Source organism: Pseudorca crassidens, chromosome 3 (assembly GCF_039906515.1).
Source record: "Pseudorca crassidens isolate mPseCra1 chromosome 3, mPseCra1.hap1, whole genome shotgun sequence".
NCBI lineage: Eukaryota > Metazoa > Chordata > Mammalia > Artiodactyla > Delphinidae > Pseudorca > Pseudorca crassidens.
The window spans coordinates 111,838,731-111,857,062 of NC_090298.1; the positions used below are offsets into that span (position 1 = coordinate 111,838,731).

The 18,332-nt window shown below is 38.5% G+C and overlaps 2 protein-coding genes across 4 annotated transcripts in view; one reads left to right on the forward strand and one right to left on the reverse strand.

Moving 5' to 3' along the window:
* Positions 1 to 4,289, reverse strand: part of CDKL3 (cyclin dependent kinase like 3) — a 91,813-nt gene extending 87,524 nt beyond the window's left edge. Inside the window, 1 exon segment of the mRNA XM_067731756.1 lies at positions 4,170 to 4,289. The gene's annotated coding sequence lies outside the window, so the exon portion shown is untranslated.
* Positions 221 to 16,801, forward strand: UBE2B (ubiquitin conjugating enzyme E2 B). 3 transcript variants are annotated; one of them, XM_067731761.1, is made up of 6 exons: positions 221 to 350; positions 5,958 to 6,038; positions 7,771 to 7,796; positions 11,508 to 11,597; positions 14,907 to 14,995; positions 16,254 to 16,801. In XM_067731761.1, the coding sequence occupies exons 2-6, from the start codon at positions 6,013 to 6,015 to the stop codon at positions 16,380 to 16,382; spliced, it is 360 nt and encodes a 119-aa protein (XP_067587862.1). In that variant the 5' UTR covers positions 221 to 350; positions 5,958 to 6,012; the 3' UTR covers positions 16,383 to 16,801. The 3 variants fall into 3 exon arrangements, with proteins under 3 accessions (XP_067587862.1, XP_067587861.1, XP_067587860.1); XM_067731759.1 differs by lacking the exon at positions 221 to 350 and adding an exon at positions 3,658 to 3,828; XM_067731760.1 differs by lacking the exons at positions 221 to 350; positions 11,508 to 11,597 and adding an exon at positions 3,654 to 3,828.
* Positions 16,802 to 18,332: the final 1,531 nt, after the last annotated feature.

Sequence of the window (18,332 nt, forward strand, 5' to 3'; positions counted from 1 at the left end):
TGCCGCGCCCTTTGCCCCTCAGTCGACCTCGTCCGGACAGCCGCCGCCGCCTCAGCCTCAGCCCATTCTGCAGTCCCGCCGGCCCGGCTCCGCGCAGTCTCAGCCGGGAACCAGACACCGACCCTACCTATCCAGTCAGCTCCCAACGGCCTGCTGCCATGGCAACGGTGCACCGGGCCTCTCGCTCGGGGCCTAGGGCGCAAGACCGGAACACCGGCCAGGCCCGAACCGGAAGGAAAAAGAGGGAACAAGCAGAAAAGAGTTCCTGGTGGGCACTAACTGGAAGCCTCCTTGAGGGTGTAAGTGGCGAATACGAGCTGCTGTTGATCAAACTGGGGCCACTACACAAGGTTGGTTTTGAGTGGCGATGGGGGAGGGTCGCATTTTGACGGCAGCTTGAGTGACTGCAGATCCTCTAGGGAAGGGGAACCGGCGTGGAAGTTTATCCGACCTGCGTCTTAGATGCCCCCAGGCCCGTGAACACTTGCCACTTGTGTCGGATCCTAAAAGGATGCCTGGTGTCACCAGGCAGAGATTTCTTATAAAACGAAACTTCCAAGGAAGTCTTGTGTAATTATAGTTTTCTAAGTTACCTAGTTACGTTAATATTCTATAGATCTGATTTCGACCTCAGTTGTTGACATTCATCCTTAAAACAGGGATAAAACGATTCATCAATCAAGAACATTTCTTGAACACCTCTTATATGCTTAAAACGTTTTTTTGAACTCATAGTAATCCTCCTTTTAAAAAACTCCCTTCCTACATGTCAAAACTCTAAAAGTCCCTCTTGAAAAGCAAATAATTCAGAGGGCTCCACCCCCCCCCTGCAAAAGAGGCCTTAATCTAATTGCTTAAGAACTAGACATGAGGTTCTGCTGGAGTGCCAGCCTCCAATGAATAAACTGAATATCACTGGAAGCGCCCAAGGAGTGCTGTCTTTGTTAGGGCTTTCATTTCTTTTTTCTGTAAAAAGAAGTTAAGTGTAAGAGGCCAAATCTCACTGTGCTGCTCGGAAATAAGATAAAGCACTATTACTATCCGATAAATGCTAATCCAGTTGGTCTCACCCCACCATGCACGTTAAAATCACACCTACAGAGCTTTTTAAAAGGTCCCATCCCCAGAGATCCTGATTTAAATGAGTTAGGGTAAAGGAACTGGTATTTTAAAACCTTCCTAAGTGTTTTCTATGCTGGTAAGGTTTATACTGAGAGACGTGTGGGGAAGGAGAGGTGGTCATGGTTTTTTGCTTATCACCACCAAAATATTCAGAATTGTCTTTCCTTTTGAAAAGTTATTCAACCATGTTATAAAATACTTTCTATCTATGTATAAGAATATCATAGTAGGGCTTCCCTGGTGGCGCAGTGGTTGAGAATCTGCCTGCTAATGCAGGGGACACGGGTTCGAGCCCTGGTCTGGGAAGATCCCACATGCCGCGGAACAACTAGGCCCGTGAGCCACAACTACCGAGCCTGCGCGTCTGGAGCCTGTGCTCCGCAACAAGAGAGGCCGCAATAGTGAGAGGCCCGCGCACTCCGATGAAGAGTGGCCCCCGCTTGCCACAACTAGAGAAAGCCCTTGCACAGAAACGAAGACCCAACACAGCCAAAAATAAATAAATTAAGAATAGAATTCTTTAAAAAAAAAAAGAATATCATAGTAAATCTTACAGTGGACCCAGACTTGTTGTAAAGCACATTTATTAAATATTTGTTGTTGGCTTAATATTGACAAGGGACAAAGCATGAATCAGAGTACCTGCTGTCAGTGAGCTCACCATCTAAAGCTACAGTCTCTACGGTATAAACTTATAGCTTTAAAACTATTCTTTCTACAAATAGGTTATAGCAGGCCTGGTAACCAGGACAGCCTATGATTCTTTCTTATACAGTAAAGCTCTAGGACTTAAATGAAATCTCACTTGATTTTCTCAAAAGCGTTACTGCATTTTGGAAAATCATAATCTGTAGATTTCCAAAACAATTATAATAAATTGCTAGACAAATGACATAACGGATTTAAAAAAAAAAGTTTCTCTTTGGCATTTCACTGTAGGTAACCCTACCAGTGTGTCTTCATCCTTAGTTATAGGGAGTATAAGGATTGCTGTGGCAGGAAGGCAAAAAAAATAAGAATATTCACCTTGTTAGAGAACTACATTTGTGAATGCGTGTCTATCAAGAGTTAGGCCTGGCTAACTTGATTACCAAGGCAGTTAAAAAACAAGAGAAAGAATTCAGGGATTGAAGAAAGGGAGGTACCAGCGAAGTAGAGAACGTTAACCCTTTCTGGTTCCATGAAAGTATGGGCAACACTAAATTCCTCATTCTATTTTCCTATAACACCTTGGGCTGAGGAATTGCCCCAATGGGTTAAAAGAGCTCAGAGTTCAGACCAGCAAAGCCCTGAAGAACAGAAATTGGCGGCAATAGAGAAAAGGAACTCAATGACTAGAAGTAATGTCAGAATCCCAATGGTCAACATCCCTGAACCCCCTAGAGGGGGGGCGGGGGGGGGGACATTTCAGGTCATTTACTTGCTAGTGTAGAAAACCTGAAATAAGTTACTCAGGCTAGATACATAACCCCCACCCATGTTCGCATGCTCTCTGCCCCAGATCTGAATCACAATATTAGGTTTCTCTGACAACCAACCACCTATTGATAACACTCTCTTGCGATCAACCCATTTCCGGACAAATACGACGGTACCCTATTGTACACAAATCCACGGACTCACACAAAACCTCAAATAAGAGGAGATCCATAAAGGAAAAACAATTCCGTAATTCTATGGGGATTGTAAACAAATATTAGATAATCTATACACGCGTTCTTTTATCTCTGCCCAGAATTTCCAACCCTGGAAACCCACTGCAATGCACATGCAGGATTTTTGGTGGCCCTAAGGAAGCATTTCAGGGGATTTTACTTAGTATGGGCCTCAGCATTGAGTTGGGGAAAACGGAGGTCCCTTCAGCGTTCCCCACATACCAGATTTGATAAGCCATTGAGCCAACTAGGGGGCATTTTAAGTCCAAATTATTTTTGGCTCTATTTTAAAGATTTAAGAAGCAAAACAAACTATTGCTTCCGACACCACCTCATCAATTGCCGTTCATTGGACAAACTGGACGGAAAACTAATAAAGGTGTATACCCGCCCTCAGCCCCGTAAATTTAACTACCCGGTTCAAAGACCTGGCAGAAACTCGGACCCAGGCGACGCTCTCACGTGATCCGTTCTAATCGCGTCATAGGGACACGTGGTTCTAGATACTTCGTCCCCTCCCCCTCAGGCGTGGATTGTTGACAACACCGCCGGCAGTCACGTGATCTTACGTCATCCTACCTCCTTTCCCTGATATCTCTGGCCCCGGATGCGTCCCTCTCTCACCACCCGGTTGAGCCTAAACTAGTAAAAGAGGGGGAAACTGGTTGGTGTTTCGGTTTCGGTATTTCTTAATCACAATCTCCAGCCTGAGCACAGAGAACAATAATTGGTCGATTCGTTCAGGAAGCCAAAATGGATAGCGTCCTTGCTAAAGGGCTCCCATAACGAGCTCTCCTACGTCCCGTCCCCTTCTCCCCATCCCTCACTCCATGGTACTGGCGGAGGGCGGAGGGATCTGGAGGCGGCGGAGGGAGACGTCATTGCAGGGTTGTTTGTGCAACCTCGGCTGAGGCAGTGACCCACAGTGATTCGACCGCCGCGCCGGGGGGTGGGGGGGCTGCGCGGGACTCTTTTTTTTCAGACTGACCGCGGGGCAGCTGGGGAACATGTCGACCCCGGCCCGGAGGAGACTTATGCGGGATTTCAAGCGGTAAGGGCCTTCATCTTCGTCTGGATGACGGCTCCTCCCCAAAGCTACGGGGCTGCAGGGCGGGGATCCGGGAACCTTCCTCTCATGACCCTAGGAGGGCCGCTGTGGGCCCAGCGGGACGGATGGAAGCCCAGTCCTAGCCCCTGTTAGCACTCTTGTCCTTGCCTGTTCATTCGTCCGACGTAAGAAATTTCGATACCTTCTCGCCACCCCTTCCCCCTCAAAAAGTAAAAAGATGGCCATGGGCTGTCCTAGGATTCCCTGCTGCCCACTTGTCCCAGTTGCCCGGTGTCTCGCCCTGGCGTTCAAACCTCCTCCCCCGCCCCTGCACCTTGCCGTACCTCCTCTCTCTGCCTTAAAAGCAGGCCCTTGCAGAAGCCTTTCCTCTCGCTAGCTGCACCAGTTAGCTTTGTTCGATGGCCTTGCGGTCTCCTTCGAGGGCCAGGGTTGGGGCCAAACCCTCCCTCCCTCCCCATTCTTTCTGCAGTGAGGGTGGGGTCTGATGCTCTGGGGCCGGGGGTTAACCGATCCTCCGAAACCCGACTCTCTCCCCGCCCTCCTGAAAGGACCTTGAGAACTGGCTTAGAGGGCTGGGACTCGGGCTGGCAACCCCAGCTGCCAGTGCTTTCTGGAACTCAGCTCTGTGGCCTGGTGTATAAAAGCCCTATCTATAGCCTCCAAAGCCTGGGGAAATGCCGCCCTGGAGACTGGCGCTAACCTGATACTCCCTGGGCCTCCTTTTGTAAAGTAGTGTTTTGTTAGGAGGTGTTGGGGTTAGTGAGGAGGAAGTGACTTTTTTACAGTTGTTTCCCGTTGATTGAATGCTTGGAGGTACGGGGAGAAAAATGACCGAGAAAACTTAGCGCTACGCTCTTCTGCGCATTTTTAAGTGTTTTTCTAGAGAGACCCGCCCTGCTTGAGGCAAAATACCTAGTGTAAAAACTTAGAACGGCGGCTCGGGAAGTAATCTCTCAACTTCATTATAAACTCTTAAATGAGGCACTTGGAAGCCATTGTTTGGGGCTTTGGCCAGTTTATCATTGAGTGTATTTGTAACTTAACCTTTATCTTTGGTGGGCGGGCTTCAAGCAGCATATCCTGTAACGCTTCTGTTCGTTGTGGCCTATTCTGCTTGAGGTTGACTAAAAAGAGCCATTCTGGGGGGTGACTAATATCAGGTATCTTACCACATGGCAGTCTGTGTGTGTGTGTGTGTGTGTGTGTATATATATATATATATATATATATATATATATATATATATAATGTAGCATTTATTTTTTACTGAGATGACAGTCTTTAAAAGGAGATGCTCATTTTGGTGCAGAACTCACTTTCTACAGCTTGAAACCAGTACATTTCAGGTTAACTCCCATGAGTGAAATTCAAATATTAAAACTTCCCAGTTCGTGGCCATTGTTACCCTGGTTTCTTACTGCAATTCTCTGCTTAATTCTGAGTTGTATACTTGGCATCTTTGGTAGTTTTCCAAGGGTCTTCGGTTGCAAGAATTTGATTATGACAAATGTTGGAAGGTAGCTTTGTATTGAGTTGCATGATCTGAGAGGTAGATTTAGTGTTGGTACAGAGCTTTTAAAATAGGGACTGAGGGGAAAACCTAACCAAAGCTTTGATTACTTTAAAACCTATTGCCAATTGAAGCAAATGGGATAAAGTAACTCTACTGCTTAAAACTAGTTTCCTAATTAAATTGGATATATGTGTCTTTTCAGTCATTTAGTGTTTACACTGAGGTGGGTTTCTTTTGGTTTTGGTTTTGGTTTTGGGGGGAGGAATATTTGGTGACCATGTTGCACAAGTAACTGTGGTTAGGACTCACGAAGTCTTTGCATGTTCACAACAGTAAAATTGTTTTTTCATTTGAGGTTTTTACTTTGTTGTTACTGTTGAAGGCAGTTCTTGAACAGATATCTTAACTTTGGTGATATTTGAAGAGGGATGACTCCAAGGCGCTTTTAAGTCATGGTTTATTCCAGCCCAGCACAAGAACAAGGAAATTGATTTACTTTGTTTCTCAAAGTAGATGGTGTACAGTCCATAGGTGTTCTGTTTGGCGTTCTTAGTGGCCTTAATGTTCAACTCTTAAAATTTCTACTCTGGATTTCTAGATTGCAAGAGGACCCACCTGTGGGTGTCAGTGGCGCACCATCTGAAAACAACATCATGCAGTGGAATGCAGTTATATTTGGGTGAGTTGAAAGAAATGACAAATGGTAGGTGTGGTGATTCTTTTAAGAAAAGTGAATGTATAACAAGTAGGAAAGGAAGCTGAGGGATCAGGGATCTTACAAAAACTGCAAGGTAAAAAAGAATTCTGAGAAGAGTTTCGGCAGTTACATAAAATTTATGATTTTATGATCACTTTGGGCTTTACTTGATAAAAATGTCATTTGAGACTAAAGGAGAAAGATAATTATTTTGTGGAAAATGTGCAAGCAAATTCTTATGCTTGCATTCTACTAGAACTGTAAAAAGGCTAGGAACCAAAAATACTAGAACTTCCACCATGGTAAGGATTTAAATGAAAAATGTTTCACACCTCAGTGTGAAATAACTGAATGGAGCCTTTTGAGATGCATTCTTACCTTTTACAGATAGTATATATTTTATATATGCTTTTTAATTTAAATTTTCCATATGGTTTTTCTTTAGTTTTCTAGAACTGGATTGTATTTTCTTTCACTCTTTTTAAACTAGGGTTTTGCACTAAAACTTTAAAGGATTACTTTTTGTAAACAGAATTCTGAATTGCTCTTGAATCAGTTATGAGAGTCTACGTTAAACACTAGTGGAAAAATGAGGGTAGTTTACACTTCTAATTCAGGCTGTTAGCATGCTTCTTTGAGATCCTGAATGTGCCTTGCAAGTGGTAATTAAACTTCATGTTGCTGCTTAGGAAAGATGAAATTGGAATGTGGTAGCAAGAAAAAGATTTGGGCAAAAGAAACTGGCTTTCTTGGTGACATCAGATAAATCCAGTCGATTTGAACAAGAGCTATTGCTCTTTTGAAAAGCAGGACACTTTGGTGTCATAATTATCTTTTTTTTTTTTTTTTTTGCGGTATGCGGGCCTCTCACCGCTGTGGTCTCTTCTGCTGCGGAGCACAGGCTCCGGACACGCAGGCCCAGCGGCCATGGCTCACGGGCCCAGCCGCTCCACGGCACGCGGGATCCTCCCGGACCAGGCCACAAACCAGCGTCCTCCGCATCGGCAGGCGGACTCCCAACCACTGCGCCACCAGGGAAGCCCTTCTTTTTTTAATATAAATTTATTTATTTATTTTTGGTTGCATTGCTGTGCATGGGCTTTCTCTAGTTGCAGCGAGTGGGGGCTACTCGTTGCAGTGCCCAGGCTTCTCATTGCGGAGGCTTCTCTTGTTGCAGAGCACATGCTCTAGGTGCGCAGGCTTCAGTAGTTGTGGCAGGCAGGCTTAGTTGCTCCGCGGCATGTTGGGATCTTCCTGGACCAGGGCTCGAACATTTGTTCCCTGCATTGGCAGGCGGATTCTTAACCACTGCATCACCAGGGAAGTCCATGGTGTCATAATTATCTTAAACTAAAGGGTATTGATTTCCATCTTACATTGAAAGTAAGACTTTTCCTCTTAAGAATACAGATATTTACAAAAGCGTTGGTATTTATGAACTGAATTCTTTTTGTGCTAAAATTATGACAAGTTTTTTTTGTTTTGTTTTTTGAAAAGCCACCCTAAAAGGAAAACTTTGAAAATTAAAGTTACCCTTTATGTCTACATCAATAAAAATCCAGGGCTATGATGATACTAAATTAATAATAACTTAAATACTCCACAAATTACCAGAATGAGCCCCTCTTTCTCTGAGTTTATTCTTTCCACTTGTGAAAATCAGGAAAAAGCAGAATGAAAAACTTCTTTTAATCAGAAATCTTCTTGTTTTCAGACCAGAAGGGACACCCTTTGAAGATGGTAAGTCATTCTCAATGTTTTCTATTAAGAGGCTTCTTTTAAGTAAGGAATTGTAACACCAACCTATCTAGTTAACTAGTTTCTATTGTTAATAGGTCAAATTGTAACTAAATAATGCTACTGAGAATTTATAGTTTACAAAGGACTGTCTTCTCAAATCAGCTTGATCACCTTCATTACTAGTTCCCTGTTACTTTGATATTGGCTGTAGAACTCTAAGCCTAGATTAGATGGTGGGGTCTATGTTGAGAATAGTTTAAATGGCTTTGTATCATGCTAAAAGTGTCCCTGAGGTAAACATCAGAAGGGTAATCATGCTTTTTTAACTTTATGTATATTGATCAGGTGCTGAGCTGAAATTGTTCTTAATCATACACAGCGGCCAGTAGCTTCACGTAACAGCTAGCATTTGACACCCGTAAATAGTTACCATTCTGCAGGACCTTTTGCGTCTTAAATTCAGTATTTTCACCAAGAGCCAGGAAAATGGAAAACTCCTTCTAACATGTTTTTATAGTTGAACTTCTCAAATTGATTTTAACCAGATACTTAGTTTCCCTAATTATAGCATGGATTTTTAAAAATTGTTAAACAGGTTTGTCTTAGTTATCACAGTGGCTTCAGAATTAACCCATCAAGGATATTTGTACAAATAATGATTGCAGAAGTATTTTTAAGGAGATAACCTGAATGTTCAATAGGAGAAGTGGTTAAGCAAATTATGATATATCTAGACTCTAGAATATTATATACCTATTAAAGAATAAGGTAGATCTGGACATATATCTGAGGAGACAAAAAAGTTGCAGAATGTATGTTGTAATACCACATTTTTACTAAATACATGCATGCAAGTGTGTGTGGTTAAAGGGGGTTATATACCATACTGTTACCAGTGGTTACCTCTAAATGGGGGTTAAGGAGTTGAAGGGAGGTACTCAAGGAGTTCAGCTTTTTACTTTATACCAGAGGATTCTTAAGGGTGGTCCATAAACCCCTTAAGTTCCCTGTGACCCTTTCAGGGGTTCCATGGGATCAAAACTGTCTTCATACCAGTAGTGAGACATTTGCCTTTTTCATTGTATTAACATTAGCTCTGATGGTACAAAAGCGACAGTGGTTAAAACTGGCCCTAAGCAGTTTAGCACCTTGGCATATATCAAGACAGTGGCACCAAACTGCTGGGAGTCATTGTATTTTTTGCATTTTAAAAGATGCCAGTTTCAGTTTAAAATGTCTTCATGAAAAAGTGGGAATTTATTAATATTACTAAATTCTGACCGTTGAGTATGCATCCTTTTAACATTCTGCGTGATGAAGTTGGAAGTATGCATGAAACACTTCTCTTGCATACCAAACTATGATGGTCGTCTAGAGGGAAAGCAGTTCTGCAGTCGTTTGAGCTGCAACTTCAATTACTGCTTTTCTCGTGGAACATTTTTTACTTGAAGGAATGACTGACAAACTCTGGTTATTTAGACTCGAGTATGTATTTGGTTGACATATTCTTAAAAGTTACCAAAATAAGCTGTTAGGTCAAGCAAAGTGACTGACAGTATTTGTAGCTGCTGATAAAATGACGGCTTCCCAATACTTTTAAGACTTCTCTCATGAGATCAGTAGGTGGTATTACCTGTTGTGATTTTTTTTTTGATGGAGTGTATATGTAATGAAATATGGCTACATTTAGACGATTTGGATAACTCAGTGAACCAATATTTTCCAAATGGCCAATGTATTAGAAAATTATGGATGGATAAAAGATATATGCAGTATGCAACAGTTGTTAATGTAACTGATGCAGAAAGTTTATGTGGTTTCAGATTCTATATTGCAGCTAACCTTTAAAAACGTACCATTTCTTCGGTGTAATATCAAAGAATATCTACAATTATCTGAAAAGGCTATGAAAATAGTCTTTTCCTTTTTCATTTGCATATTTCTGTGGGGCCTGATTTTCTTCCTGTACCTCAACCAAAACAGCACGTTGCAACAGATTGAACGCAGAAGCAGCTAAGAGAATGCAGCTGTCTTCTATTAAGCTAATCATTTAAGAGATTTGCCAATATGTAAAACAATGTTACACTTCTCACTAACTTGGTTGGGGGAAATATAGTTATTTTCATTAAATGTTACTTAGGTTAATGGGTATACAGTTGTTAATAAATATGTTAAGTTTTCCTTGAGCTATAGTTTCTAATATAGTAAATATAGATAGAGCCTGTGATGTGCTGGAGGCAGCTTATACCGATTATGAGAATAGATTGTTTAAAAGTTTTGGGGAATTTTTGCAAGTTGGTTATTAAAGAGCCCATATTTTAAAATTATTTTCAATTTTTGGTGGAAATACCATAAAATAGTATGCTGTTGCATGTATCTCTTCCCAACTTCACATTCAGTGACTTCACTTTGGAAACTTGGCGTGGTTGGGAGTAAGAGTATAAAGGGGTCCTGAGACCCCATAATGTGAATTTAAAAAGGTTAAAAAAAGCTGTTTCATATTTGTGTTTGTCTGAAGTGTTTATGTTGTACATTTTTATAATTAAAATCAAAACTGTAAAATTATAGAATTAGGTATAAGGCTATCTTTGCTAATGAACTGTACATTTCATAGAATCTATTAATATATCAAAATGTGAATTAAATATCATCTTTGATTTTGTTTGTATCTTTGGCCTCCCTAATCCCAAATTTCCAAACAAAACATGTAAAGAGGTAGAGGTTACATACTGAATATATGACTAATGAAAATAAAATATTAAATATTTTACTGAACATATGCCTCTGATACTGGAGTCATGAGTTTAGAATTTAGGGTGAGAAAGGGTTTTTGTTTTGTTTTTTTTAAACTTCATTGATGAAATAAGGAAAGAAGCTTGTGGAGACATCTGGAATGGTTTTAAACTTTTATTGACTTCATTAGGAATAAGCCTCAACTTACTATGCCCAAGGTGTTGTGGTTGGAGCACGTATCCAACCTTCAGGTAGATTTCCTCAAAATAAAAGGACTCTGGATAGTGAATAAATGCAAAAGGAGGCTAGAAAGACAAACACGAAACTATTAACAGTGGTTGTTTCTGCTAAATAGATTTGGAATTTGAGTTAAGAGCTCTTCTTTGTACACTCTGAACAGATAGACTTTATTATAAATGCATAATTTTTTTTAAATGCCTGTCTCTTTTGACCATAAGATAATGATTTAGACTGACCAGAATGTACTGTATTGGTCTATAACCAACAGTAGGCAGTTACACTAATGCTTAACTGATTCTTGGCATACTTAAGTGATAGGGACAGAGCAGACTTTTCACATTAGTGGCCATGCCTCCAATCTGAGTCCTTTGTCATGTGGTGGTGAGCCCATCTCAAAATCATTTGGCACCCCCTTCTAAGTTACAATAAATTATTTGTAGTTCCTCAAATGTGCATTTAAAATTTTGGTAGCTAGGGCAAAATTGCTTTCCAACAATATGACAGTTAATGTTCCCACCAGTAGCACATGTAAGTGCTGTACCCCCCAAGTGCTTGCCAATGCTGTATGTTATCAGTACATAAATAGTATATTTAGTATGTTTTATGCGCTAAACCAAAATTGACATTAATTTTTGTATGGTCGTGCAAAAGCCAGCATGGGCTTGGGAGTTCATTGATGAAGAGAGAGAAAAGTTATGTTTGTCTTTACTGTAATTATTTTGGTTTGTTTCTATCTAGGTACTTTTAAACTAGTAATAGAATTTTCTGAAGAATATCCAAATAAACCGCCAACTGTTAGGTTTTTATCCAAAATGTTTCATCCAAATGGTAAGTAGCAATTTATTAGCCTTTGCAAATGATAGGAGGAAAAAAGAGTTGTTTCATCCTTTTAGGTCTTGCCCATACTTCTCGTTATTAGGGCCCACTTCTAGATGTTGCTTCTATGTCAATATTAACCATACTTTTGTAGTCTGGAATCTTATCAAGGTTCTAGATTTGAGATAAAGTTTTGTTTTAATAACTTATGATTTTAAAGTAATATCTATTTATTTATCAAAATGTGAAAGATACTAAGGATTTATAGCTTAAAATTTAGCTTGCAGGTAAATGTACAAAATTAAGATCATGTTGTATGTAAGGTTAAGTAATTTATGTATAACATGAACATTTTCACTTATTAAACATTCTTTTGTATCTTTTTTTTTCTCCTCCTTTGGCCGCGCCATGCGGCTTTGGGGTCTTAGTTCCCCAACGAGGGATCGAACCTGGGCCCCCGGCAGGGAGAGCACGGAGTCCTAACCACTGGACCACCAGGGAATTCCCTATATCATTCGTAATGGCTGCAAAATGTTCTGTTATATGAGTTTATCATTATTTATTTAATCATTGTCCAGTTGGTGATTTTTAATTGTTTACAGTTTTAAACAGCACATTTTTCTTGAAAATAAATCTTCTCAAATACCCATGAATAAGTTTTTAGAAGTAGGATTACTAGGTCAAAGGTTTGTATGTTTTTAAGGGTTTTTTTTAAATACAGTTTTCCTCCCTTGTTACTATTTTTACTTTTAGCAGTTTATTACTATTTTCCATAAATGATTGCTAAGTGACTTTTGTAATTAAATTTGCTCTTCCTGACTTATTGCTCTTTACTTCTAATAAATTTGTATTCCTGGATTATAAATTACTGTATGAAAGACTTATTTTCCAGAATATTTAAGTTCTCTTTCCCTTTTATATCCTTTGCACATTTAAATGCGGTTTTCCATCAGTTAACTTACTTTCAGGAGGAACATTTTCAGAGGTCCTCTTGATTGTGCATCTAGTCTAGAACTACAGACTACGTGAGAAAACTGCAGGCAGATAGGGATCTCCCTACTCATAGGAGAGAGGTGTGTTTGTGTGTCTGGAATCAAGGTGACTTCCCAATAATAGATTAGATCATAGATTTAGCCTTTGTGCTTTATTGCTGTGAAGTTGCTTTTTCTTTCAAGGTCTTCCCCCACCCAGAGGCAAGGCAGCTTTAATTTTATTTTCTGTTTCTGTTCTGAGGAAATTTTCAAGTCACTTATTATCATTTATTCTACTGTAGCTTTACTAGCTTAGACTTGTTAGTGAATCGACCCAAACTGTAGTAAGGGAGCTCTGTAAATCAAGGTAGAAAAGACTGGAATGTGCAAGGAGTATATGTGTATAGGCTTAAGATTTTCAGCCTTAACAAATTTATAAGGAAACAGCGTATTTGATTTTTATTCCTTCATATTAATAACATGGTTTCCCTTTTTTCCACTATCAGTACCTTATTTAGTTAACTTCCTAGTTTGCTTTTTTTTAAACATCTTTATTAAACGATTCACATACTGTGCTACTCACCCATTTAAGTTGTACAATTCAGTGGTTTTTAGTATCTTCACTGAGTTGTGCAACCATCACCATTATCAATTTTAGAACATTTTTATCACCCTCCCCCCAAAATCCCATGCCTATTAGCAGTCACTCCCCATCCCCATCCCCCCTGCCTCCCAGCCATAGGCAACCACTGATGTATTTTCACTCTACAGGTTTGCTTATTCCGGACATTTCATATAAATGGAATCATTTAATATATGTGGTCCTTTGTGATTGATTTCTTTCAGCTGACACAGTTTTCAGGTTCATCTGTGTTGTAACACATACCTGTACTTCATTTCCTTTTATTGCTGAATGATAATCCATTGTATGGATAGACTACATTTTGTTCATTCATTAATTGATGGATGTTCAGTTTCTAGTTTACTTTTGGATTACTGCTCAAAAATAGTTACTAGTTCAAAACTTTAAAATCATTTTACAGTTTTATGGGTTTTACAGAGGTGATGATTTTTGCTTTGGACTTGCTAAGTTTGATGTTCCTATGGGATACACAGTAAGCGGTTGACTATGCTGCTTTAAAACTGAGAGTTAAATCTGGTCTAACGCTAACAATTGGAAGTACCTAGCACATAGATAGTAATAATTGAGGCCATGAATAAAATTGCCCAGAGGGTGTGTAATGGGTAAGAAGGAAGAGGACCGAGGATAGAGCCCTGAGGAATGACAGTACTTAAGTGTAATTTGCCTCCTCTCCCCAAAAAGGCCTCACTTATTCCTGTTTGATGCAGAGTGGTCTGGCTTGTTCTGCATTCCACAGTTTGGCAGTATCTATAACATTTAAATATATTTATCCTTTGTCAACACAGCAATTCTGCTTCTGGAAATTTATTGTAGAGATAAATAATCTGGCAAGTTCTGGATAAAAATTTATGTTCATTGTATTCTCACATAATCAGTTCAGGAGGGGGGAAAAGCCTCTCAAATGTTAGACTTTTAAAATGGTAATCCCTTGATTTTTATTTTTATTATGAAAGGAATGCATACTTATTGGAAAAACAAATCATAAAGTACAAGGAAAGGTAAAGAAGATAATACCCTTCATAATCCTACTATTTACAGATATTTACATTTTGGCATTTAGTCTTACAAATGTTTTTGTGACTGCATATACTTCAGATGAAAATATTTATAAATAATTCTTTATAAAAAATGGAATTATCCTAAATAAGTAATTGGAAACTTATTAATGTAATATATTGAGGGTGTCATTCTACATTAATTAACATATGGTAGATGTATATCATTTCTGGCGGCAGTATTGGTATGTACCGTTAATAATGTACCATTATTTAGCCAGTCCCCTCACTGTGGACCAAAGGTAGTTTCCAGTTTGTCACTTCTATAAAGAATATTATAGTGAACATCCTGTAAATAAAACTTTGCATGTCCATGATTATTACTTTTAGAGTAGAATTGCTATGTCAAAAATTCAGCTTTTTTATCCCCCCAAGAATTTTATTTAGGAATATTTGGAAATGTGGAATTTAAACAGATTTGCTACATGGTATGTAATGAAAAAATTTAACTCTCACTCAGCCTCCTGATCAAAAGGCGCGTAAAGAGTCCTTAGTTTGAGACTGATTTTCCTGTGAGACAAAAAGTTTTAGTTATTGACTAATGTTCAAGATTTCTGACTGAGCCAAGCATTCGGTTTGTGGTAAAAATTTCTCTTTAATTGTTAGAAATGACAAAGTTAATATGTAACCAATTTTAGTGTTGTCTTTGCAGTGTATGCTGATGGTAGCATATGTTTAGATATCCTTCAGAATAGATGGAGTCCAACATACGATGTATCTTCTATCTTAACATCAATTCAGGTAAGCATGTGTTAGGATGCGTCTTAACTTTTCAAGATTCTATGGGATATAATTGGCTCTTTTAGGATCAATTTAAAGGCCAAGTGAGCAAACTAACCTTCCCAACACTAAGGTAACCAGTGGCAGAGCTTGGACAAAACCCTCATGATTTTTATACAACCGATCTGCTTTTTCATTCGTGACCACATTGGATCAAATACACAATCATTCTGATCAAATTTAAGTATAAAGTGTTCTCACAGGTCAGGTGTTTGTTTTGTTTCGTTTGGGTTTTTTGGGTTTTTTTTTTTTGCCACACCACAAGGCTTGTGGAATCTTAGTTCCCTGACCAGGGATTGAACCCATACCCCCTGCAGTGAAGGTGCAGCGTCCTAACCACTGGACCACCAGGGAATTCCCTCACGGGTCAAGTATTATTCGTGCCCCAAAAGAAGAGTCTTCTTGGGGAGAGATAAAGATGATTGTTTAGAAAAAAACATAGGGACCTCAAGAAACTGCAGAAGTGCAGAGAAGCATTGAGTATGTTGCCCCGTCCAAGAAATTCTATTTTAAACGAAAGTAAATAACTATTTGCCAAAGTACTCTGGCAGAATATTTCAGAGTTGACCTTGAATGACAGTTTGGGGGAGGGGTGGGGGGTGAGTGATGTTTTAGTTATATGGATTTGAGAGGAGCAGAAGTAACGTTTTTGGTTTATGACCTTTTTAAAGTTTTTTCTGTCACACTTCTGCTTTAATTCAGGTCATCTTATAAAGTGTTTTCGGCTTTCCTGTTTCATTCCCTTGCTGCTAGGTGCATATGTTTTGTTGATTAAAGGAAACAAGGTACACCACCCAACTTACTGTCAGAAATTTGCAAACTTACCTCAGTAATAGAGTTTAACTTTGGAAAATGTTAGTTGCTAAGCTATTTTATAGATATTGTGTATTAACCAAATCAAGTTGTTTATTTCCTGGTTAATGTCTCAGTATGCTGAAGAATACTGTTCTTTTCCAATTTCTTTGAGATTAGAGATCTTAAGGCAATTAAGAACTATCTGTTTTGAAAGCTTAAGTTTTCTAGCAGCAGGAAACTTCTTACTGTATTTATCAAACCATTTCTGAAAGTACTTAGATCTAAAAATATGTAAGACGTACTAATTTCTGTCTTTCTTCATAGAATAATTACTGTTTTATACAACTTCTGTGCTCCATATCGGACCCATGTTAATATAAAGAATAACTCTACAAATATGTTTTATCTCTGTCTTTCCTTCTAGTCTCTGCTGGATGAACCAAATCCAAATAGTCCAGCCAATAGCCAGGCAGCACAGCTTTATCAGGAAAACAAACGAGAATACGAGAAAAGAGTTTCGGCCATTGTTGAACAAAGCTGGAATGATTCATAATAGACAACTGGTCTGTTAATCTTTTTCATCATTGTTGTGTATAATTTACCTCTCAGTAGAAAGGCTAACAAATTTTAAGTGCCACAGGTTTTAAGGATTCTGCAGAAAAAAAAACCTTCGGTTTAGAACCTACAAAAGCTTGTGTATCTTGATTAATGTACTTTTTATTGCATGGTGTGAACTAAGTTATTGCTTACATAAATTTGTAATATATCCTGTTTGTATTTTTTTCCAAGTGTATAATGTTGGTGTGGAGTTTTCATGACAGAATATACACATTTTGTAAATCTGTACTTTTTTCAAATATTGAATGCCTTATTTTTGAATTCTTTAGATTTTTAAATTGGAGAAAAGCACTTAAAGTTTTTTATATATGAATATTACATGTAAAGCTGTTAAAATACATAACTTCAGTGCAAGAGACTTTGTCACTTATTTCCTTATCTGAGTAGGAGGGGTTAATAAGTCTCTAGCTCTCCATCAATTGATAGTTTCATTTCTAATTTCAAAAGAACAGATTTATATTTTATCAAGAAATTCTTCAAATTTGATTCTAAATACCAATTATAATCTCAAACTTTATTTTGAATGTACCTATATTAGTTTCAGTTGAGCAATTGTAGACATAACTGGTTTGATTCTGTCCAACTCTGTATTTAGGCCACTTGTTACTGTTTCTTCATGCACTACTTACTGTTAAACTCTACCTTTTGGGATTTCACAATTTGCACCTCCACCACGAGGAATTGGCACCTCTACCATGAGCAGAGAGCTGATGCAACTTATTTTGCTGCTTGATAGCACTTTAAAAGATTTTTGATAATGGAAAAAAGTAAACTGTCAACATTTACCAAAAACTCATGCCCCACTATTAACAATAAATAAGAACTTGTTGCATTGGTATGAACAAGGCAGATATTTGGAAGGAATCTTGGTGTAATTTAAATATTTGAAAACTGCCTTTTAATGCAATTGCCTATCTTTTTATTCTGGAAAAATGTTTTAACACCAGGGCCTGCTGAGTTGCTTTCTCTTGTGGAGATTTTTTTTTTTTAATCTCCTAAGTTGTATAAAATTTGTACTGCATTTTCATTTACTGGATAAACAAAACACAATATTGAAGAAAGCTAATAACAAAGCTATCCTATGCCTTCAAATAGTATAGAAAATGGAAAATATACAAGTAAATTCTATTGAACCACCTGTGTAGTCTTTCTAGTAGTTAAAAGAGCTATTTCATTAACCCCAAGAGTTTCTTATACATTCATACTAGCTTAGTAAGCTAACAGCTTTTCTATTGAAAGACTGATTCCTCTACTGGAAGACTGTAGGATGGCAATATCTATAGGTTCTATTTATTAAGCAAATTTTAGAAAGGATAAGTGCTGATGTTTCCCTTTAAAAGTTAATACTTGGGAAATTTGGGTAAGTATGATCTTAGAGAACTTTTGATACAATTGAGAGTTAACTCACTGGAATTATGCCCCCACCCCCCCAAAAAAAGATGCTTTATTTAACGGTACTTTTTGGTCATATCAAATGTGTGATACTTCTATATTCAGCTCTAAAACAGTTTCTTTAGACATGTACTCCAGTGACTGTCTCTTAGATTAAATATACAGTAGCTATGATAGTCTCCCCTCTTATTTCATTAAATGTTATTTGGATACTACTTCAAAATCTATTTTTATCCTTAACCTGTTTTCCCTATTTAAAACTGAAATATTTCAAGTATTGATAGATAATTATAAGGAAGTTACGTCTTACTTCGCAGGGAGTTAATGAGCTCTAATTCCTAAATTCAACACATGCATAAAACTCATATCTAGCCCCCATTCCAATTGGAGAAAATTCTTAGGAATGTTCCATCTCTCAATGACTCTTCACAATTTTTTTCTTCAGCCTTGGAACAGATTCCTGTTTCTTTGGTTGAATAGCAGATGCACTTCA

What these genes read in the sequence shown, in the direction of transcription:
- UBE2B (XM_067731759.1), top strand. Translation starts at nt 3,785, where the DNA reads ATGTCGACCCCGGCCCGGAGGAGACTTATGCGGGATTTCAAGCG. An exon ending in AGGGACACCCTTTGAAGATG is followed by an intron (nt 7,797 to 11,507) that starts GTAAGTCATTCT and finishes GTTTCTATCTAG; the next exon opens with GTACTTTTAAACTAGTAATA. An exon ending in CTATCTTAACATCAATTCAG is followed by an intron (nt 14,996 to 16,253) that starts GTAAGCATGTGT and finishes CTTTCCTTCTAG; the next exon opens with TCTCTGCTGGATGAACCAAA.